We start from the raw sequence: 24,643 nt of genomic DNA, 5'->3' as shown, positions 1-24,643 counted from the left end.
GTTAATTTTGAGGTGGTTGAGTGTTGAGCGTGACCGTCACTCATTCCAGTTGGCCTGGGTTCAACTCCAGCCGAGGTCGTTGAGATTTTTCTGAGGTGAAAAAATCTTTGGTCACGTCTTCCTTCGGAAGTGAACTAAAGCCGTTGATCCTCGGTCCATGAGTTGATGGATCGATATCTAGTCCAGATAGAGTGGAGTCACCTCTCTAGCGTCGGTAAAGAAGACGTACAACTTCTATACTTACTAACAAATATCCTCCTCCCGTGATACTTGTGGTATGCGCAGAAGTATATACGGCCTCTAGCAAAAGCCAATACCGGACTAACCATTCCTTCCCTTTCCTTCCGCGAGCTACGTTAGGGCCTGGCCGGTGCCGATATTGATCAATAAATACTTTAGGATTACCAGGAGTTGCACATTGAAAAATGTTTCGCTACTACCAAGCATAATTATCTACTTATTCCCTGTGCAACTTTAGCTAGTCCAGATCGATAACTCAGTAGCAGCCAGAGATGGTCGCGCAAGCTCAAGCCCAAGGTCAAAGGAAAACTGATGTAATTTATAAGGACAATTTTTTTTCGGCAAATTTGCATAGTGTGGCAGAAAGAACAGTTAATAAAGACGAAGGTTGCGCATAACTAACGGAAGTGTCCCATCTACAGCTCCATCATACGCGTAATGTTACGCTGACAACGTTAAATAGTTTAGCTGAGACAAAACTGTTTTAGTGCTGTACGACATTGAATCTGACTACATTAAGACCAAAGTTCTCGTATATATAGAAGATGATAAAATTGAAATACATCTGCGCGATCAGGCAGCGTGCGTTAACTCGTAGAAGCTTCGTTATACATACTAGCAAAGATCGCCATTGACACTTGACAATAGGACACTGCTAATTTGAAAAGTAAAGTGTAAATTCCCGCCACATCATTCAGATCCGCTCTGTAAACGGAATTAATGTACAGTTGACGATCCACTCCAAATGCTTGTGCACTGGGCTAAAAAATCTAAGTACTGTTATTCTCGTTCTTTTACAGTACAAAGCAATTGTCGTTACGACAGTAAACTTGTATCGATCGAGATGACTTTCACTGAAAGTGGAGAGTTTTCTTTGAGGCGTTGGGTACGGCCGTTGTGCATTTCTGTTGTTGCAAAATTAGACCATCTATACGAGAAGCTTACTGAAAGAGTAACTGTAGCTAAAGTTCATACTATTTAATTCCATCATTTAAATTATGTCGCAGGATTAAACACCTTAAAACAATTTCCCGTAACAACATGAAATAATTCCCCTTGTATTGTAAAGATAATTCAATTGAGGCGCATGATCTGCCTTCAAATAAACACAATTCAAGATGGTGAACTTTTCATGACGGTGCGCAGTCGTTTTTTTCGCCAAAAACATGCGAAAATAATTCACCTGAAAACGCTAAAGCGTACAGCAATGATGTCTTCTAGGATGTTTTATGATGATACCTTTATATTAATGATATAGTTATAATGCTTAATCTTCCTTGAAGTGAGATATTTGCTACCTTTTTTTTTTTTTTAAATATCAGAAATAAGATAAAGTCTTCAGAAATGTTAAATATCTTATTTTTGCGAACATTCTTACTGAAGAACAAAAATCTCTAATAACGGGATCCGGCACTCGAAGTGTAATCAATTAGAAAGGGCATAAATTCGACTTGGAAAATTATTTTTATTTACTTCAAAGTACAGAATATGAGACGACCAAAAAACGAATAACAAGCTGCCCGAATGTGACTTGTCGCTATTTCGGCCCACTCACGGACAATGGCTTTTTTCAGCGTCTCAAGGCTAGGGTATGTTTTACTTCGGACGTTGCTCTCCAAAATGGCCCAGAGATATTAATCCATTGGATTCGTTTTGGGGGTCATCCACACACATCCACACATCGAACTATGACTGTTAAAGCATTTAAAGAAGAAACTAAGTGTGTTCGGTAAAGATATTCCCGAAAGCAATGTCTAGTACTGTGCCAAAGACGTCATCTCATTTCTTTCACAAAAAATTGATTGAAAATCTCTCTTTTAGGTGGATCAATCACTAAAATCATAGTAGCAAATGATAGGTCTTGGTATTTTTGATAAGTATTCCGAAAACACTATTGACGTTACCTCAGCCGTTTCAACGTAAGCTATCAATCACTATTTGATGCATTATATTTTTCACAAATTGCAGAATAACTTCGCAAAACAATAATTAAAATGTTGAAAGTTGTCCATTTTGACAATTCAAACCTTTTACGGAACATATCCAACTTGTCAGGATGATATACATACAATATTAATGAATTAGCTTTTAAGGGACCATTCACAATCAACATGTTGAAGATATTGAAGGTAAAGGCTTTGCGTCTTCAGCAAAGTTGTTAGAAAGGTTTGCTCTGCGACTTTCCCGTAGACATAATCTTAATATACTTGTAAGATAGTTGGTAAATATACCCCACTTTTAGGGAGATTCATCATTAAAGTCATAACATCACATGAAAGGACTTGTAATGTCCACAAATCCCTTCGAAGACATCGTTGACCCAAATTTAACGATTTAGGCGTAACTTCATATGGGGATACGGAGAAGAGGTATCCTTTACGGCAGATACATGGATAAATTGATTCTAAGGTATATCTATTGTTGTGATTTATGGCCCGGTAGTGTGAATGACCCCCAAAATATAATAGACAGCAAATGTTTCTGCGCTGCAAAAGAAGTACTCCACGCTCAAAAGTGAATTTCATATTACCTGATCTGACGGACACCCCCTAAGTAAATATACGAAAGACGCACGGGTCCGTTAAGCAGACATCATGTCAAATAAACGAATTTAAAAAGGAAAAGATTCACATAGCACCTTTGTAGTTATGAACTTTTAGAAAGACTGCAAAGCTGGAATATTTGTATAATGGCTTAAATTTATATTCTGGGCAGCTTACGCAAAAATTTAAAAAAAAATGTTTCTCGAAGCTCATTCAACTTGTATTAACATGAAGGAGCGAAAATTCTTTTAGTGATCTAAACCATTCACAGTCATCCAGCCAGCCTTTTTGATGGTATATCCAAGTTGCAACTGAATAAGACGTGTTTATATCCCACTAAAAAAACGCACAAAATCGGTGCGTACCAAACTGGAGACGATATACATACATAGCTATTGAAATTGACGATTTCTAACGATAATATACACGTTAGGCGCGATAATTTCCAATACGAAAGCGACTCTAGAGAACGTATTTACGATTGTTTATGTGAAACAATCTCAGATCATGTACGATATCTATAACTAGTATACGATTCCGGAACTCCGATTCGTCGGTAAAGAAGATAGAAAACAATAATTGGGCACATCAATCATCTCCATTCTAACAAAATACGTAAAAACCAGGGATTGGGGAGAAAAAAATCATTGCTGCATTGTGGTGAATCGATTGCCAGTCAAACCCAACCCATAGAGATTTTCTTCTCACATTAATATGGGGTACGAACTTGCGACACTTGGATTGTATAACAGAACTTACTACAGAGAACTATTTTAATTATTATTAGCGTGACAATATTTCGTATTTCGTAATCCTATCTTATCATCAAGTAGAGAAACATTCGCCATATATGCAATGTAATCACATTTCAAAGATATGGTAAGGTAAGTCATAAGTAATTTCGCGAAATCGGTTTAGTTGTATGTTGTGATATATTAAGTCGTATATAACTTTTTGAAGTCATTGTGATGTATATCGAAGTCGTACATATGTTTATGTTGCTTACTGACTATTCTCACATATAGGAACGATCACTATGACCATATTTAGTTGTTAATCCGACGTTGATCGAAGTTAAATAAGATCAAATGTGAGCAAAAATACGATCTCCGATCGAACATGATTTGATGAGTACATCAATGCGATTCTGAATGAAATATCATATTTAAATCCTATTTCTAATAATACGCGATTACAAATCAATTTCTGCAGACTAAATTCGACGGTTGTAACGATTTTGACTCTTTGTAGACATCATTATGAGCCTTTTTCTATATTGTTATCCGATTGATGGTTTGCTGGGCAGTCACATTCCTAACATGCAATCCATAAGTACTAAAAATGTATATAAAAGGTTCCAAAATACACATGTGTATTCTATTCTCGGGGCAACCGCTCGTGCTATAAAATTTAGCGCGACCACCGTGAGGTTGAAGTTCAAGTTGCTGCTCGTCGGTTTTCTACTAGTATACGACAAGACGGACTACTAACGAAGGCAACATTGTTGTCTTCCAACACTTTGAAAAAAAAATCTATAAAAACATAACAATAACTGAAAACCCCCACTAATAAAAACAAGAACATAAAAGTGTTTAGTCCGACGGAAAAGGTCGACTGGAAAATTAACTTGAATCTTGATAAACGGCTGAAAAATCCCCTAATACTCCAACCGTATAAGTACAGTAGGATTCCGTTTTTGGAAACAATTTTATTTTTTTCTGTTTCCAAAACCGGAACCGTGCCAAAAATGGAACCTTATTTTTAAAGTTTGGATTTTCAATTTACGACTTCAAAAATGTTTCGAGGATTTTTAATCATATGTGAAATGAAATGAGATGAAAGAAAAAATAGATTCAATTTTATTCATGATTTTATCAAATTCAGACGTCCTACAGTGGGGCAAGCTTTCGACGCTCAAAACCTCTACCGCCCTGGGTATATATTCTGGAGGATTAGTGTCTTTAGCAAAGCATCTTAGATGGAAATGATCATTATTTTGACAACTTTGGTTTTAATCTAGATAAGTAGAAACTGATCTAGATCAGTTCTATCTTTTGACAGAGGTGTTCTATCAAAAAACTTTCTTCGGCAAAGTTGTTTGTTTTGATATTTCTAACACATGTACTGAAGACATTTATACTTTATAACCTATGTAGATGGCGCTACATGACATTTAAAAAAATACTCGAGAAAATGAATTTTAACATTTGTTTATGAAAAATATATCTAGAAATAAATGTTTTATTCCTAAACCTTGGAAAATATACAATAATAAAAATGCTTAAAAGCGTGATAAATGTTATCATGACATTTTAAGGGTGTTTTCATCAAAAATATTAAAAAAAATATGTTCCACAAAATTTGTAATAACCCACGAAGCAGCAGATGGCGGCAGCTGGAATTTTGTTTGTGACTAGTAAAAACCTTTAACTTTATAACCACGAAGAGAAAAAAGTGGGGCAAGGTGGGCCTTTTGCTGACAAATGAAATGAGGGAAAAAATATAATTCAAGTTAAATAGTTCCTACTTCGCTAGAGAATTTTTGAGTAAACTAAAATATATGCAAATATTTCGAACTGAGAATAAATTTATCAAGTAATTTATAAAGTAATCTTATTTAAATCACTGCTGTGCCTAGTCCTTTTTGCAGTTTTCCGAATTGTAGCTTAGTCATAAGGCTGTGCTTCCTTAGGCTGTGCAAGAAACGTTTATCAGTCAGTTGTCAAAATAATGCTCATTTTCATCCAAGATACTTTTCCGAAGACATAAATCCTTCTGGATACATACCCAGGGCGCTAGAGGATTTGAGCGTCGAAAGTAGCATTCTGCCCACTGTGCCGTTCTGTAGAATTCTCACAATCTTCGCGCACTTCAGGAGTGCAATTCCTCTCATTACGAATATGTAAAATAGCATTTAATTCGAATCGCTTTTCTTCGGCCCACTGAACGTCAAAACTTGAACAATTCACTGAATGGTAGTGTTGATTTCGCCCCTGGGGCTGTTACTACGAATACGTAATAACAATATTTTTCTGAAAATTTTTGAACAATTCTGTTAAAAAAACACAGCTTTAAAAAAATTAATAAATTTATTGCTTCTCCATAACTAACCCATCGTTGATCTTTCAAATGGAATTGATAGATTGTAAATCGAACTGCAATGCTTGAAGATATTTAGGTTTAAAGAAAACCATTTTTGTTGTAAAAATCACTTGCAACTTGTCCATATTATAGGGGAAAGTCGTCGGTTGCCGGCACTGGTCGGTTGTCGGCACCCCTGTGTAGCTTTTGACAGAAACCAGATATGGACGTTCTGTTAAATATTATTTGTGTTATATATTAGCACGATCTTTTTGTGCCGATTGCTAAAGCAGACTCGAATGTTCTGTTCTACAACCAACATATTTTTTGAACAAGTGAAACTCTACTCAAAAGTTTTTTTGATGATTTACTTAGTGTTACAGAAAGAAGTAAATCTATCGAAAAAGTATGCGCATTGAATATTAACGATGTGAATTTATTCTATTTTGTGATTCAACGTTGAATGGCGCCGAAATGTTCGCCACAAGTTTTCTTTTGATCAGTTTTCAAAAAGGTTACTAAAATCGGTTGTCGGTACCCATTTTTTTGTGGGAAATGCTCCGATAAGTTAGCTAAAACCTCTAGCTTTCTATTGGTACGCTTATTTCCATATATTGTTTAATTGGAGTAATGTTGTAAACCAAAAACAAAAGTGTTCCGACATCCGAACACATTCCCCTACATAAATAATGCATCTCTACACTTATTGTAATGATTAAATAAAACACATATAGTATAAATTATAGGTAACCCTTAAATATGTAACACTGTTTTAAAACAACTTTGCGAAAAACATCTCAAAATTGTCACAGTAATGTATCGAAGCTATGAGACAATTTTCACAATATTAAAAAAAAAATGATTTGCGCCTTTGAGGGTTAATATGACTACCATGTTTGGAAATGAAGTCAAATGTGATATAAATTGATACAAAAAATATCTTTTGCACATTTCTAAAAGACTTGTTATGACCAACAAAAATGTTGCCAAAAACGGAGTGTGCCAAAAAGGGAGCATGCCAAAAACGGAATCTTACTGTACTGATAAATTGGAAATAGCCTATCTTTCGGTAGTTCCAGATTCGCCTCAAACAAATAATAAATTGAGTGCTGTACCTACATACCACATTATTTTCCCTATAAATCGTAATCCTTCTCGGTTCAGTCAAAATCACAATCAGAACTCTAATTGACTGCAGCTCGCGATTGTTAAGTTTATGGCTCCACTCTACGAACTAGACTACTTGCGCCCAGATAATTAGTTATTTATTCCATGCCTACCACCAACCTGCAACAGCTTTACTGCCATCGTGGAAAAGTCGGATTCTATTAAAATTCCCTTCCTAAGTAGTGCAACCCTAAGGGATCATCCATAACTGACGTAGCATTTTTTGAGTGATTTTTAACACCCCCCCTCTCCCATCGTAGCTCCCATGATAATTACGTAGCTTGACGGTAACCCTCCCCCTCCCTTGTCACAGCAAAAAAAAGTTAGATGAAACGGGTAAGGTTGTCGTAACTTTAGGTCAACCCCTATTCCCCTTTAAAAAAAGCTACGTAGCATGACATGACCTTCTACCCCCCTGTCGTCACACATCATCACAAAATACAAAACTCTTCCCTCCCCCATATAATGCTACGTCATTTGTGGATGGTCCCTAACGACAAACCATTTCGCACCATTCCGTCGACATCGGCCAGGAAGAGGCTCTCCGACGTTAGTTACTGACGGACATCCAGTGAGATATACCTGTCGGTATAGTGAATGTGTGACAGACGTGTGGTGTGCTTTCAGCACATTCAAATGAGTGAAACCGCGAACGGCTGCAACCGCCGTAGATCTCACCTGAGTAGTAGAAGTTCACGTACTGCTGCAGCATGACGATCAAATTGCTGCTCCACGATGCTGTGGAGCATTACCGGAATCAGCTGTATCGCCGGGCGGGGTCTGGAAATGGAACGGCGGCGCAGCCAGATTATTTCGAAGGTAAGAAGACGTACTTACTGATAGTCGATTTAATGAGCGTAGAATTGATAACAAATATATTGTTTTGTTTACAATTGTGGAGGATGTTTACTTCCCATCGATCTGTGTCCAGCGGGGCGGGTATCGGGAAGCGTTGATAAGCTTTGGATAAACAAAAACAACGACTGTTTGTTAAATTGTGAGGAATACGTTTAGGTAATATACCTGTTCCATTTATACCATTATTGCTGCACAATACAGAATTATTTGAATCTAGAACTGAGGCTATTAGGTTAATTCTAACCACCGACAACTGTAAGAACTGTCATAATATTTTATCACAGAAACTTTCTTTGAAGAATTTGAATTGTCAAACCTCTATCCGATGGGGTCGATTAGAGAATGGTGCTTAAGCCACCCACTTAACAGTGCAGACCGTTTCTCTTCTTCTTCTTCACTTCTGTTTGGCTTGTTTGTGAAACAAAGCCCAAAATGGCACAGCATATAACGCTATATTGCCAGTTAATCTTCGTTTATAGTCCAATGGACTTTACTTTCTGTGACTAACCGACGATAAACTCGCAGCGCCACAAAATTGGTCCACCACAGCACGAGTAATTCGCCCAATCAAGGTGAAAAAAGCGAATTATCTAGCACTCGGTGAACACCAACATGTCGACACGTTGAAATTTTCACCGGAAGTGAGACCGTTTCTCGACAAACATATGATTACGGCTTAAAAGCCAACTGTCAAAATTCTCTTTGAAAGGAAATTCCGGACAAACCGTTACTGGCTAAACACAGTTTGCAGCAGTTAATGAAAGAGAAAACTTTTCTCTTTTGTTTACTACCAACATCTGTGATTGATGAGTAACGGTTTGTCCGGAATTTCCTTTCAAAGAGATTACAGGAGTCTCATCTGCTCTTTAGATTACCACAAACTTATTTGTTTAATTGAATAAGACTTTCGTACACATATAAGTTAGCGAGTGTGATTTTTTATTCTTCATCCAATCTCAAACGATTCGTACACTTTAAAAAAAAATCAACATAGAAAAGTGAAATATCGGACAAAGCATAATCAACCCATCACACCGAATTGTTGAAAGCAACAATCGATCAAAGCAAACGACGGAAGTAAACAGCCCACTTCAATCACGTGCACGGAACACCACCGACTGACCGCCTGCGGTTTTCGTAGATTTGGGGAACTTGGTCATGAGGTTGCATAACTCAGACCCCCCACCCCCCACAAAACTACTCGGCGTCGTTCACAGGCTACCTATTTACACCCGTTGATCACAGAAACCCAAATCGCCAACTGACCAACTTATGCCAAATCCAGTCTCCAGTTGGCTTGTTGGGTGCTATTTTGTGCTATATAATTACGATGCCATCGGCAATGGTGTTGTTGCGGTTGCCGGCCGGACGGTTCGGGTGGCGGCGCATCCGTCCGCGATTACACAACTTCAACAAGTGCGACCAATCAATTTGGTTGGTCCATTGTTTATTGTACCGTCTTTGTGCGGGGAGTGAGAGAGTCTGGATTGCGTATAGGGTACTGCGGAAAAAATTAATGTTCCATGAACTTTTGGCCGATCGGTCGACCGAAGAAAGTGTCGGTGGCAGTTTGGAGACCGGCATATTGCATAAGAACTATGCGCGGCATACGGCGAGTTGTACGAACGGACGAGTTCCTTATAGGCTTGATGTGCGAAAAAATTGTGGGCTAGTATTTAAGGGGGTGTGTAAGGAGTTGTAAGTACCTATCTTGGGCACAACTTTGATCGACGCTCGACGGGTTAAAATGTGTGCAAGTTTTAGGGAAGGAATGAAAGTAAGTAAACTAGATGATGATGCTAAAGATCTTATTGGCAATGAAGTTAGAAGGTGATATTAAAGATCTATGACAAAATTGTTTATTTACGCTATTCGCTATATACTAAACATTTGTCAATTTAGAATCGATTAGTTCTTTTGACAGCAATTTATTCAGAATGTTTTTCTTTTGAACCCTGCGCCAAAATTTAAAAGATGATATGATATTTTCTCGATTTGACATGGCGGGTACGAGGATCTCTTAGGAGTTGAAAATGACCAAACCACTGTTTGTACAGTTCTGATCCATTCCAAGGAACGTCTTTCTGTTTCCGACAAAGTGCAATAATTGTCATGAAGGCGTATTGATGAAATCCTGGGGTTTCGGACATAAATATAGTAGCTTGAGCCTGTGCGACCACCTGGCTGCTAATTCGTTATCGATCTGGACTAGCTGAAGTTGCGCTGGGAATAAGTAGATAATTATGCTTGGAAGTAGCGAAACATTTTTTAATGTGCAACTCCTGGTAATCCTAAAGTGTTTATTGATCAATACTCGGCCAGGTCCGAACGTAAATCGCGGAAGGAAAAGAAGAAGTGTTATCCCGATACTTGCTTTTGCTGGAGGCCGTATATACTACTGCGCACTCCACAAGTATCACGGAAGGAGGATATTTGTTAGTAAATATAAAAGTTGGATTCTACTTCTTCTTTACCGACGCCAGAGAGGTGACTCCACTCTATCTGGACTAGATATCGATCCATCAACTCATGGACAGAGGACCAATGGCTTTACTTCCCTTCCGAAGGAAGACGTGACCAAAGATTTTTTCACCTCAGAAAAATCTCAACTACCTCGGCTGGAATTGAACCTACGCCAACTGGAATGAGTGGTGGTCACGCTTACGACTGAACCATCGACGCCGTTTATTTGTTTATGTTGTTTAATACATCAACACTCATATCAAAGCCCCAATGATGTTAGCCTAAATACTAATCTTATTTCTAATACTCAAGTCGCACATAAAAACAATAATCATACAATAATTACAAACAAAGAATAAAAAGGTCAAGTGTTGTTAACGAAATGATTAAACAATCTGGAGAAACGTACACGCAGAGTATGTCGAGAAACGTTGAAATCAAATGCTGAAGCTACCTGGTAGAAAATTCGTTGCAGACCAGTGATGGCTCCATACATATTATAATTTGTGCGTCGGAATGGCAACCGGAACATATTGTTGTTACGTAGTGCTCGAGGTGCGACGTTTATGTTGATTTGTTCCAAAATAGCTGGGGCATCTATACGGCCTTGCAGAGTGTCAGCGATGAACAAAGCTCTTGCGGTATTCCTTCGAACATGTAGGGGCTCTAGTTGAATCAGTTGACATCGGTTTTCATAGCTACGTCGGACAGGATCTCTCCACGGCAATCTACGGAGCGAGAAAAAAACGTAAAAAGCGTCGCTGCACACTTTCAATTCTTTCAACGCCATTATTATAGTTCGGGCTCCACACTTCAGGGCAATATTCTAGAATTGATCGGGATAAAGAGCAGTACAGCGATTTGAGACAATAAATATCCGTAAAATTTTTGGTTATCCTGAATATGCATCCCAGTGCTCGAGACGCTTTACCTACTGCATAGGATACGTGTTGTTTAAACGTAAGTTGAGAATCCAGAATCACTCCCACATCCTTCACGTGACTGACACGTTCGATTTCTGTCTCTAGTAGACGATAGTTAAAATAAATCGAATCCTTCTTCCGTGAAAAAGATATTACCGAGCACTTCTTCGGGTTTACATACATGCGGTTCGTATTGCACCAATCAGCAAGGACTTGAAGCTGCTGTTGGAGAACTCTGCAATCTTCAATTGAACGAATTAGGCGAAAAATCTTGAGGTCATCTGCGAACGATAATCGTGGAGTCTTCAAAATTAGATGAACATCATTGAAGTATATCAGAAACATCAACGGTCCCAAGTGACTTCCTTGAGATATTCATGGGAACATGTTCGCTGATTTCCAGCAAGATCGAAAAATACCTCTGTCAATAGATGTTCGAAAGATGTGAAGAAGCGGATTAACCAAAACTTCAATGTGCCTGATCAGAAAAGCGGAGGGGAACCCGTCGGGGCCCGGATTGAAGGATGACTTAAGTCGAGAGGAAGCTCTGGTAATCATCGTTGCGTTGACATCGATAGCACTCAGAGTTTGACCCACAAGTGGAGCTCTGCTAGCAGCGAGTTCGATTTGCTCAATAGTTAATTCCTCATCTGTGAACACGTTCGCGAATTTTTCCGAGAAAAGTGCACTTATATCTCGTGATGTGGAAGCTGTGTTACCATTGAAAGTCATAGACGACGGCAGTCCAGATTCCTTGCGCTGCTCGTTTACATATTTCCAGAAACGTTTAGGATGCGACTTGAGATTAGGCTGAATATTTTGCTGATATCGATAGAAACAGTTTTGACTGGCTCGTTTGTACGCATGGTTGAGACTGACGTAATAGTCTCTGAGTGATATTGTACGATACTTGGTAAACTTCCGCAGGGCAGCTCTCTTAATAGACTTCAACCGTCGCAATGTACTCGTTTGCCATGGAGGGCCGGTTTGTCGATGGTGAACTTTCTTCGGAACGTACCTGTCAATAACGTACGCCACAACGTTGGAAAAAGTTTGGACTGCGGATTCGACATCTTGCGATGGTCGGCTTTACGGAAATCGTAGGTGACAGAACGTGGTGCAATATCGAAATCATGCACCACAGTGGTATCAATCGTAGCGATCAATGGAGGATGATGCATCACTGGTTTTACTAGAGGAGAGGGCGCCATCACTATTGATGTGGCGGAAACCTGATCGCTGGCAAAACAAAGATCGAGATGGCGGCTATTTTCATTGGCAATAGAATTGATTTGTAGTAACGTGGCTGAGCTATAGCTGTCAAGTAGCCTCACTGCAGCTGGGTGGAGTACGGAATGGTCCGAATCCGGATAAAGGAATCCGTTGCGGGAAGACTTCCATGAAATACTAGGAAGATTAAAATCTCCTAGTACCATGATCTCATCAACTGCGTTCGCGTCTTCGAGGATAGTAAAAAGTGAGCTGCAGTGTGCTTCAACATATTCGATATCACGAGCGCGGTCGGTTGGAACATAAAACGCACACAAGTATAACTTACGGTCGCCAAGCTCGATAATCGTCCAAACCTGCTCTAGGCAAGCCCAAGAAATATTCTCGACAGTTTTTGCCTTCAAACTGGTATTAACCGCTACTCCCCAACAAACAACGAAAGCTGAAAAAGCCTTTGATCCGATAGAATAAGCTGAACAAGAGCTGTTTAAGCCAATATCCAGCTAAATTGTTACTTGGGTAATACGCCGCCTCCAGTGGATTTTCGGCTATTGCTAGGGCTCCGGTCGCAACGAAACACTTCGTATCCAGTACCGAACACCAGACTGGAAAGCGTGTCATCGTTCAACCACGTTTCGACGAAGACAATGATGTCAAAATTCTTATCGGATATTGCAAGGCGGTATTGCTCGACGATTGAGTTGATAACACCAACATTTTGGTAGTATAACAGCAGCTTATCCCGTCGTTGACCAAGGCTGGAAATCGAAGAGCTTTGAGGCAAGGAAGAGCTCACAGATGCATTGTACTTGCCTGAGGTAGGTTTACGGAAGACCCCTCGTCCCAATTCCACCATACGACCGGGACGGCTGCTGGTCGCTGGCAGGAATGGCTCGACTGTGATGGGGTGACTAAGGGCTTCCTCACGACTGGCGGCAAGTGTGCGTCCCGGTGACCGAAGAGACGAGATGACGTGGGATGTATGCAACATAGCTGGACTAGGTACCTCACGTAAACAGCAGCGGTTCGCTGGCAGAAGGAGCGGCATCTCGTGCTTATACGACGTAATTAACGGAGAACTGGAATCGGGGAACATTTCAGCGCTTGAATTATTCTGAATGGATGGGTACTTGCCGCAGTAGGAAGTTTGGAAGACCCTTTCTCCACTCCCGCACACAGGACCGGGACCAATGTCGTATATACAGGTCTGGCGAAGATGGCACTTTGGTATTCGTAAGATGAATCTTACATGAGTGGTGTGAGTGATCACTGGAATTGATTTGTAGTAACGTGGCTGAGCTATAGCTGTCAAGTAGCCTCACTGCAGCTGGGTGGAGTACGGAATGGTCCGAATCCGGATAAAGGAATCCGTTGCGGGAAGACTTCCATGAAATACTAGGAAGATTAAAATCTCCTAGTACCATGATCTCATCAACTGCGTTCGCGTCTTCGAGGATAGTAAAAAGTGAGCTGCAGTGTGCTTCAACATATTCGATATCACGAGCGCGGTCGGTTGGAACATAAAACGCACACAAGTATAACTTACGGTCGCCAAGCTCGATAATCGTCCAAACCTGCTCTAGGCAAGCCCAAGAAATATTCTCGACAGTTTTTGCCTTCAAACTGGTATTAACCGCTACTCCCCAACAAACAACGAAAGCTGAAAAAGCCTTTGATCCGATAGAATAAGCTGAACAAGAGCTGTTTAAGCCAATATCCAGCTAAATTGTTACTTGGGTAATACGCCGCCTCCAGTGGATTTTCGGCTATTGCTAGGGCTCCGGTCGCAACGAAACACTTCGTATCCAGTACCGAACACCAGACTGGAAAGCGTGTCATCGTTCAACCACGTTTCGACGAAGACAATGATGTCAAAATTCTTATCGGATATTGCAAGGCGGTATTGCTCGACGATTGAGTTGATAACACCAACATTTTGGTAGTATAACAGCAGCTTATCCCGTCGTTGACCAAGGCTGGAAATCGAAGAGCTTTGAGGCAAGGAAGAGCTCACAGATGCATTGTACTTGCCTGAGGTAGGTTTACGGAAGACCCCTCGTCCCAATTCCACCATACGACCGGGACGGCTGCTGGTCGCTGGCAGGAATGGCTCGACTGTGATGGGGTGACTAAGGGCTTCCTCACGACTGGCGGCAAGTGTGCGTCCCGGTGACCGAAGAGACGAGATGACGTGGGATGTATGCAACATAGCTGGACTAGGTACCTCACGTAAACAGCAGCGGTTCGCTGGCAGAAGGAGCGGCATCTCGTGCTTATACGACGTAATTAACGGAGAACTGGAATCGGGGAACATTTCAGCGCTTGAATTATTCTGAATGGATGGGTACTTGCCGCAGTAGGAAGTTTGGAAGACCCTTTCTCCACTCCCGCACACAGGACCGGGACCAATGTCGTATATACAGGTCTGGCGAAGATGGCACTTTGGTATTCGTAAGATGAATCTTACATGAGTGGTGTGAGTGATCACAGTATAAATCGATTTGCTTTCGTCATAGCGGTCGTTCCGCTTCCATTGAATCGTGTGACCGCTATGACGTCAACCCGTTGTGATTCTGGATTGTTAACATATTTTTGGTTGCCAACACTAGCAAACCGTGTGTACTGCCACACCTATATATACCTCATTGGACCGGGACGACGGGTGAACGTTGGCTGCAGTAGCTGGACTGTGGTGGGGGGATCGAGGGCTTCCATAATACAAGCTGCGGAGCATCCCGGTATCCCATTAACGAAATCTATCCTGCTTTGGCTGGTCGAAATTGAATTCACGAACGAATACTCCGGTGGGCCAAGTGGACGCTTTGAGTGCAGTATCCTTCAGCTCACTCGGAAGCTCAACTCGGAACGAGACGAAATTGAGTTTTGTGAGATACCAGGAATACAAGTGCGGTGGAAAACCGATCCGCAGCGGCCTCGGCATGCAATTCTCTCAATCCCATTAACGGGAGAATCGCATGACTTGCAACTCATACTCATGGTTGCTTTCAACCCGCCCTATGGCCAGCTTTTTCGATCTCGTCTCGCTATGCGCCAAATTGGAATGTGGGGAACACTTTCCGCTGTTCACGTGCAGGTGGCAAAATGAGCGCGTACAATTTTTGTGGGGAATTACACACTCGTCACGGGAATGTAAACAATGTCGCAAATTGAGCAAAATTATTGCACAAAATACTCAATTCCTTGCGACAATTTTGCAAAACAAACACAACACCGTACAGGAGACAACTTCGGGAAGCAATTATCTTCGATTTCAACGGAAGTAAGATAAGTATTTCACACAATTAAAAACACTTTTAGGCACAGAAGACCGACAAGTGCAGTACGTCAGTGCACCAAACAATACACAAATTCCTGGGGTTTTGGACATGAATAAAGCGAATAAAGTATATTTCGAATCATGTGGGTTTGGCAAAGTCACTTCAGGTATCGGGTTATTAATTAACTGTGCTGTGTGACCAGATACGGAGTAAATTCCATGGATCCATCCTTATGGATGATGAGACGTATATTAAACAATTTTCGGGAGTCTGGCGCTCGGTTGCGATGCGTAGGTCCACCCCAATCGCGTAGGAATATCTTAAAACGACTTTGACCCCGACAAAAGATACCGAGTGATGTGCTAGTTTAGACTTATCTAACTAGCATTAAGTTGGTGTTAGTTACTGACGAAGAGTAACACTAAAAAACTACTGTCTATCCTGTCCTCATACACAAACAAATGGATTCGCCCAAAAAAATTTCCTTTTGGGAAGTTTAGAATACAAATTCGTCATCATGTGGTATTGTTTCGTAACCGCAAGTGTTTCAACGGCTGGGAATCCTGCATCGGTATCAGTCCCTGACGTGACGCATTAGCATCCGAGCTACAATAGAATGTTCCGACCTGAACATTTAAACCGAACTCAAGGGTTGGTAGAACTTCTCACCACGCAACGGTCCTACAGGCGAACGTACCAAGTCACGCGGCTGTCACTTCTTCGTTTCCGTACTAGGACGGGTTTAGTCTTGGGATAAACACCAGTCAAACGTCCGCATTTCCGACGTTCAGTATGGGTATCCGAAACGTCCCTCAAACAAACCGGTCGCCAATTAGCTGCTATAGTGTCTTCTACAACGGTGGCGTGCTTGTTCATGCGATTCAGAGAACTTAGCAAAATTTCAGCGTTATATAAAAAGTCACTCGTTGGATACAGTGAAGTCATGGAAACCGTACGGGATCAGCACGGACTCCATCTATTACGTAATACAATGAGGCCAGAAATTTAAGATGATTTATGGTTTGGAAAAAAATATCCAATCCACAACATTTGACACTCAAAACAGATGTAGAATTCATTCGTTTTCGAGCGCTCGGTCGAGACACAAATGTTTTGTTGCCAGTCCGTGCAGTAGCGACATAGAATAGTGCTAATCCGCGTTCAAGGTAATCTTGCGCACTGTCCGCCTCGTCGAGGTTTCAGTATTTTTCCCTTCTTTTGTGTTTCTGTTTCTGAGTACCGTTATCCGACCGGCGCCAGTGACCAGTGAAGCAGTGTTTTTCTAGTAAGCCGTTTTGATACCGTTACATACATAAGTTAAGCATTATTTCACGTTTACGGTTCTCCTACTAACGTGCACTGGACAATAGGCCCGTGCAAAAATGACTTCCCCTGACGGCGGTTCATCTGAAGGTGAGATGGACGTCGAAACAACATCGGCTCCCCGGATTAAAGAATATCCAAGCTTGGCCACCGGGCCCTTCGTGATCTTCTTCCGAACCAAAGACAAAAAGTGTTTGAATCTGTTGCAGATTTTTCGAGTTCTGACGGATGGTTATTCGACCGTGACAGAAATATCGAAAATTCGCCCTGATAAGCTTCGGGGGGTTGTAAACAGTTTAAATCAGGCAAATGATATTACTGACTACGGTCCTTTTACGAAGGAGTACAGGGTGTATATTCCAGCTAACAGGGTTGAAGTCTGTGGGGTCGTTTCCGATTCGAGTCTGAGTTGCGAGGACCTGCTGAGATATGGGACTGGCTGTTTCAAAGACCCCATGCTTAAGCCAGTGAAGACACTGGAGTTCAAACGTTTGCATTCAGCGTCAGTCGCAGTTGACGGGAAGAAACTGTTATCAGGCGACCTTCGCCGGTACTGCTCTACCCAACTACCTCCTCTTTGACAAGGTTCGTCTACCTGTTCGCCTCTTTGTGCCGCGGGTCATGAACTGTACTAATTGCAAACAATTGGGACACACAGCCTCCCACTGTAGCAATAAGGCCCGTTGTGGGAAATGCGGTGGGAATTATGCGGATGATTCCTATGGAAGGGATGTCGAAAAGTGTCTCTACTGTGGGGAAGTCCACATGATCTCCCGGCATGTCCCGCGTACAAGCAGCGTGAGGAGATTTTTTTTTTTGCGAAAATGCTTAAGATAGCTACGCTACCGGCCTCTACGAACATCTATACCAACTTGTCTACTGACGAAGGCGACTGTGATGAACCCCAGGAGGGAACATCTACTGCTGTATCTAGAACCAATAGAAAAAGCTTTGTCGTAAAGGCCAGAAGGTGTCTCTTCATAGCCCCCCCCAAAATAACTAATAAAGGAAGTACTGGTGCAAAACCGAAGCAAGTCGCTCCCGGTCTCAGGAACCTGAGCCCAGAAAATGAGTTCCCAGCACTTCGAGGAACATCAAAAGCTCCAAGTGTTCCCATATCTCAGCCAGAGAAAGAAACCAGCGCTGGCTTAATAAATTTCTCTGACATTGTGGACCGTATTTTTACAGCACTAAATATTTCTGACCCTCTTAGAAGCATCTTGATAAGCTTTCTCTCTCCCCGTAGTAAAAACATTTTTGATGCAGTTCACTGCGAAATGGCCCCTCCTTTCAGCGATTATATCCTTCGATGGCTAATTCATCGAACGAGGTCACGGATTTAATTACTGTTCTACAGTGTAATTGCAGAGCATTATTCCGAAAATCGATTTTGTTTTAAATCTTACTAAATAACTTGAAATGCGATGCATTTACCCTATGCCAGACATGGCTCACTTCAGAAATAGAGCTACACTTCCACGGTTATAACATTATTCGCTTGGATCGAGAAGACTCTTACGGAGGAGTACTTTTGGGGATTAAAAAGTGCTGTTATTTCAATGGAATCGTTCGAATCGTCCTCCCCTCGACACCAGGCATTGAAGTTGTCGCTTGTCAGAATTAAAGGCAAAGATCTTTGCATTGCTTCCACTTACATCCCCCCTAGAGCCTCAGTTAGCCACCGACGGCTTTGCGATATTGCGGAACTCCCCCCCGCACCGAGGATAGTTTTAGGTGATTTCAACTTCCACGGTTCATTGACTGTCTAACGAGAGAAACATCGATGAGCACTCTTTGGGGCACGTCCCGGCGCTTACGAAGCCGAAACAGTACTAACGAGAGCGTGGAATGTTCAAACCGTTGGATATTCGATTTAAGCTTGAGCTTGTGCGACAAGCTCCTGGCTGCTAATCCGTTACCAATTTGGACTAGCTGAAATTGCGCAGGGAATCAGTAGATAATTATGCTTGGGAATAGTGAATCATCCTTCATTGTGTAACTTCTGGTAATTTTAAAGTGCTTTATTGATCAGTACCGGCGCCGGACAGGCCCGAACGTAGGAAGGAAAGGGATGGAATGTTAGTCCGATACTTGCTTTTTCTAGAAGTCGTATATTCTACTACGCACTTCACAAGTATTACGGGAGAAGGAGATATTTGTTAGCAAGTATAGAAGTTGGATTTTAAATCTTCTTTATCGACGCAAGAGAGATGACCCCACTATCTGGACTAGATATCGATCCATCCATCGATCCATGGACCGGGGACCAACGGCTTTACTACCCTTCCGAAGGAAGACGTGAGCACAGATTTTTTCACCTCAGAAAAATCTCAGCGACCTCGATTGGGATTGAACCCAGATCAACTAAAATGAGTGGCGGTCACGCTTACCACTCAATCAACGGCGCCGTTTCAAACCGTTGGATATTCAATTTTGCCAAAAAGGGTTATCCGGATTTCGCCCCGGCACAGAAGATCTACCGTTTCTTGAGAGTAATATTGTCCCTCATGACTGGAGGCAAGTAAAGCTCATCGCCATCCCAAAAACCAGGAAAACCAGCCTCCGACCACAACTCGTATCGACCGATTGCAATGCTGTCCTGTATCCAAAAGTTGTTTGAGAGAATGTTTGTTTCGCCTCGACAATTGGATTGAAGCAAATGGTTTACTGTCAGATACACAACAGAAATTCAAATGGCTTATGCTAGCAAGGAGCGGATGGCATCTGTTTTCCTAGATATAAAGGGGGCTTTTGATTCAGTTTCTATCAAAATTCTTCTGAGAAGCTGCACCAGCAAGGTCTTTCACCGAATCTAAACAACTTTTTGCTAAACTTGCTGTCTGAAAAACATATGCATTTTTCGCATGGTCAGAGTTTACTGTTTTGTTAAGTTTCCGCCAAAAGGTTGCCTTACGATATGGAGTCATTTGCGAGATATTCCATCAAACCTGTCTTACACAGATTTCTGTTCCGTGAACACCAAGATGCATCGCCACAGATCTAGGTGAGAGCCACCTTCGTTGCGACATGCTCTCCTTGCCCATCTCAGTTCGTAAAGAACGCACAATATATCCTAGAACGGTTGAAGTCATCATCAATACTCATCACGTCCACGATTTCCTGGACAGCGTGGATACCGTTGAAGAAGCGGTGAAATAAAGCACGCGTAGAGAGATTTCGAGGTTAGAAACATCTTATCATATTCTTTGGAAGTACTGCAGTAGCTGAGTCAACACCCAAAATATCCAGAAAAAGTCTCCGTTCCGTAGATCCGTTAACGTTCAACATTTAGCTGAAGGTGGTATAACATCCGGCAGCCGCCGTTATTATCAGTTCACGGTTGATCAAATCTTAAACAGCACTAATGTCTAGATGAGACGTACATGATGATGCCACAAGGTGTGGAAATGATTCAGATATCCGTCAAAGCAGCAGATGGTATTCCTCTATAATGTTTATGTACCGACCGATGGCGGAATGGTCAAGGCATGCCAAGAAGCACATGGTTACAAATCAAAGTCCTTTCGTAAGATAAGGGCGAAAATTGCCCCAGCGTTTGTATGTGTGACAGTTTCCTCGACTACGTCAACATTACGACTTTTTAAAGGCTATCTTTGTTCACCATCACGCCGAATTTTGACGCATGCTAGGATCTTGTTTATACGGATTTTGGCTACAGATGAAGAACTTCGTGCTCTGTTTTTATACCACAGGAAACTACCGCATCTATTGATCAATGTGAGCAGCTCTTCCAATTAAAATGGATTGCTGCTAGCAGATCTTCCAATTGGAATGGGTTGCTGCGGGCAGCAGCATACGTACAACGAGCACTGCGGAAGTTTCGTGCACGGAAGGTTTATGGGTAGTTGACTAGCCACGATCTACTGCAGGTCGAGAGCTTCCGTCGTCATCAAATACAGACGAATACCGTACCTTACGTTACAAGTAATACCACATGCGGGATGGGGACTGCATCAGCAATCCGATTTGAAGCTAAATATCCAATCATTCTACCGAAAGATCCCTTCCTAACATATCTCCATCGACGTTTCATGTACATCCCCCAAAGTACCCTATTCAATGAGATACGACAGCCCGGCAAGAAATTAGCTCTACGTCCAATGAAGTAGATCAGTTTAACACGGTTGTTGGACAAACATTTTTGCGATGCAGTACAAAGTTTATCCACACATGGAAATAAAAGGTATTTTGTCAAATTAGATGTAATTTCGTTACACATTCATGGAGTGATCTGGAAGTAGACGCTTTTTGATGTGTTTTTGAAAGTACACCTGCCCATTGACCGATCCGGTTGTCACGAACGGTGTGCTTCGCTTTCCACACGATCAAATTGCCTGCCAAATCATGTAGTTTTTTTTCGGCAAACAGACATCTTCTACTTTCTACCTTTCTCAGAGACGTCGAATTTATAAACAGCAGTGAAGTCCAGGAAACTGTCGTAAGTCTACTTTCACATAAGCCTCGTCATCCATGACGAGACAATGCGGTTTCATCAACAGCTGAATGTAGAGCCAACGGATGACACTAGGTTAAACCCTTCATAAACGAAAATAAAAATTGTATTCTTCACCCAATTCCCTTTTAACTTGGAAATGAAACAAACAGAAATTTCTTGCGGAGTATCATGTCATGTAAAGGTTGTACGAACTGTCAAAATACTGCTGTGAAAGCTTTCAATGTCTACATTGAATGAATCTAAAAATTAGACGTTCTATAACGGCATCAATCAAACCATCATCCATGTAACCAAACAATGTTCACCACATTCCATCATTTGCATTTTCACTTTTCCGACTAAATCGTTTCTCTTCCTGCTGCTCATTCGCGTGCCATCATAACTAAATCAGTCAGTCAAATCAGCAAAACACCTAGAAAACAATTGCCGCTCCTCAGCTAACAGCCCATGCAAATACCCGCACACCCCGTCCTGTCATACCTATCCGAGTAATTAATTTCCCCGTAGAGAGCTGAGCCAAGCCGTGTTTCCGTCAGCCGTCTGTAGCTTTAGGAAATTATTCACACATTTAAATTATGGGAAAAAGTAGTCAAGGCAGCCCCCTTCCTTCCCCAGATGTTATGCATTGACGATGACGGTTGTTCGGTTTATACATTAATTAATGGCTCGTGTAAATTTTACACTAGTCTTCCCCAACTCGGCAGTACTTTCAGGAAGATGCTACTTCCCCATAACGATGTGACCAATGTTTTGTTTGTTTTGCGTGTAACGATACTTATCCATTGGTAAAGCTATTTGCTAGGGTGGAGAAACTAAATAAAAATTCCACGTACTTGATGTGTTTCAAATGTGTAATTATGATTTAATCGTTATTAAATTTATCGATTCGTTATCGCTTCTCACCAAAGGCTTACTCGTTTCTATACTGTTTCGAGAAACGTGTATTTTTGATGTCAAAACAATCGGAAAATAAAACTAAGACAAGGACCAATTTGACATTATATTAACTCAATCAAAAGCCAATAATCATTATTGATATACCAATAAAACCTATTTCCAACTACTTGACATCTACATCACAAACAACTCAATCTGATATGAATTGATCGTTCATTATTTTTCAAGCACGCGTGTACTCGTTAACCTACCGACACACAGCCGCAATAAAACTTTTCCGTCCATCCATTCGACCGAAAGCTGTCACGTTTCTCTGAGCAACTTGAGCAAACAAGACTCATCTTCATTCGTTTATTTACTTCAGTACGTTCCCGCTTGTATATCGAGCGTGGCTTGAAAGCGGCCCGGCGACGGCGTCGGCGCGCAAGGGTTTCTATCAGTATGTACTAGGTACTGCAAAAGATCAAACACGCATTGCGGGTCGAACGGTGTTTCGGGCTTTCGGCTGATCAGCTCGGCCGATCGAACATCATCAGAATGAACTTGTATGCGAGTAGGTTACTAATGAGTGCTTTTTCTCCTTTGATTACTTACAGCTGATGGAGAGGGGAGTGACGTAGATAACAACAACATACAGGATTTACTAAACGATACCGGTGAGTAGGCAAACTTGTGTTCGATTAAGTTGTGTGCAATTCTTGAGTACAAAAGCTTCGAGTAACGCATATACAAGTAAAGCTTTCCTCTTGAATACTAATTGTATGCAAGACTTTTCTTGTATGCAATGATTATATATAATAGGTTCTATAGAGCTATTCAGCCGAAATTTATGCAACATTGGCAGTATCTCCAGTTCGGTTGCTTGCTGTCACTTTGATTTGCGTGGTTATGTATCTTTTTCAACCCATCAATCAGAGTGTTAGGGTGATTTGCCTATTTTAACTTATATATGAATAATATTTCACAGCTTATGATCGATGGAATGCATTTTAATTATAGTATCATCATCCCTGTTTTCTTACTGAGAATCAGTATAATAACAGGACTAAAGTGCAACATACGAAAAAGTCGTGTTAGAGCCAAGCAAATATACAATTCGTGAGCTACTAATTTCACCCGACAGTTTAAGGCAGTGTGCGTAGAACGAAGATGTAGACTCTGTTCTAGCAAACACACTTTGTTGCAGAGCAGGACAAAACCTTGAAATTATAATTCCGATCTTTCATGTGTAATCGGGTTGATGAGTTTATGTGTGGATTCGCAACAAACAATTGTGCTGGATAATGGCATGTCCAGTTTTTGTTCAGCTTGTTCCCTCGTAATGAAGGCTTGTTCAGCTTTCGTTATTTATTAGGTTGAATAGGTTACTAAAGCTACCAGTACACTGTTTGTCATAACGTGAAATATTTGATGAAGCAAAATTTGATCAAATAAACGTGTTTGACAAACAAATTTGACAAGGCCAGTACACAGGATCAACTGTTTAACAAACTTTTTTCGTCAAATCTAGAGAAAATTTTCAATAGGACGTAAGTAACAATGAGAGATTCTCTTTGGGGTCTTTCTCTTCTGTTCATTACTCGGCCATTTCAACATTTACTACTTAAAAACCGGCGGCTTTCGATATGTACTGGAAAATTAGTGCAGTGTTGTAATGACGTCATAATAAACGAAAGAGAAAGTAAACAAAGAGAGGCTCTCAATATTACTTACGTCCTATTGAAAATTTTCTCTAGAAATATTTGCATTGATGCGTTACCGGACGTTACGCCTAATATTGTTTGACAAACATAATAAAACAAGTTTGATGGATCAGAACACTGTTTGTCAAATATAGTCAAATCGGCGTATACGTCAAACAAATCGCCATGCGAAAAAAATTTTGTGCTGTTTGAACTTCATGAATTTTCAAGAGTGCAAACACATGAAATATTTGTGTTAGCGCAGGGATGATTTTCCAGAAAATTTATTTGTTTTATTTTTATGAATGGTCGAAGCAACTATATCGCACTCCTTTGTTCGTGATTATGCAGAGTGTGATCAAATACAAATTAAATACGCCAAGGTCCCATACAAAAGGGTAATCATTTTATGACTCACCACGCAATCAAATTTGTCTACCATTCGTGTTGACAGGTCGAATTGTAGAAGAAAAATTAATTT

The 24,643-nt window shown here is 41.1% G+C and overlaps 1 protein-coding gene across 4 annotated transcripts in view; it reads left to right on the top strand.

Annotated features, from left to right (window-relative positions):
* LOC131677403 (myb-like protein A) overlaps positions 1-24,643 on the top strand; it is a 444,108-nt gene that overhangs the window by 207,744 nt on the left and 211,721 nt on the right. For 2 of the 4 annotated variants that reach the window (XM_058957208.1, XM_058957209.1), the window contains 2 exons: positions 7,565-7,850; positions 23,077-23,136. In XM_058957208.1, coding sequence (XP_058813191.1) covers positions 7,742-7,850; positions 23,077-23,136 — 169 coding nt within the window. In that variant the 5' untranslated portion in view covers positions 7,565-7,741. Of the gene's footprint in view, positions 1-7,564; positions 7,851-23,076; positions 23,137-24,643 lie in introns of those variants that run through there. The other 2 variants (XM_058957206.1, XM_058957207.1) reach the window with 1 other exon arrangement.

This window comes from Topomyia yanbarensis, chromosome 1 (genome assembly GCF_030247195.1).
Source record: "Topomyia yanbarensis strain Yona2022 chromosome 1, ASM3024719v1, whole genome shotgun sequence".
NCBI lineage: Eukaryota > Metazoa > Arthropoda > Insecta > Diptera > Culicidae > Topomyia > Topomyia yanbarensis.
The sequence above is the reverse complement of the archived record's forward strand: the minus strand, read 5'-3'. Positions and strand labels throughout refer to the sequence as shown.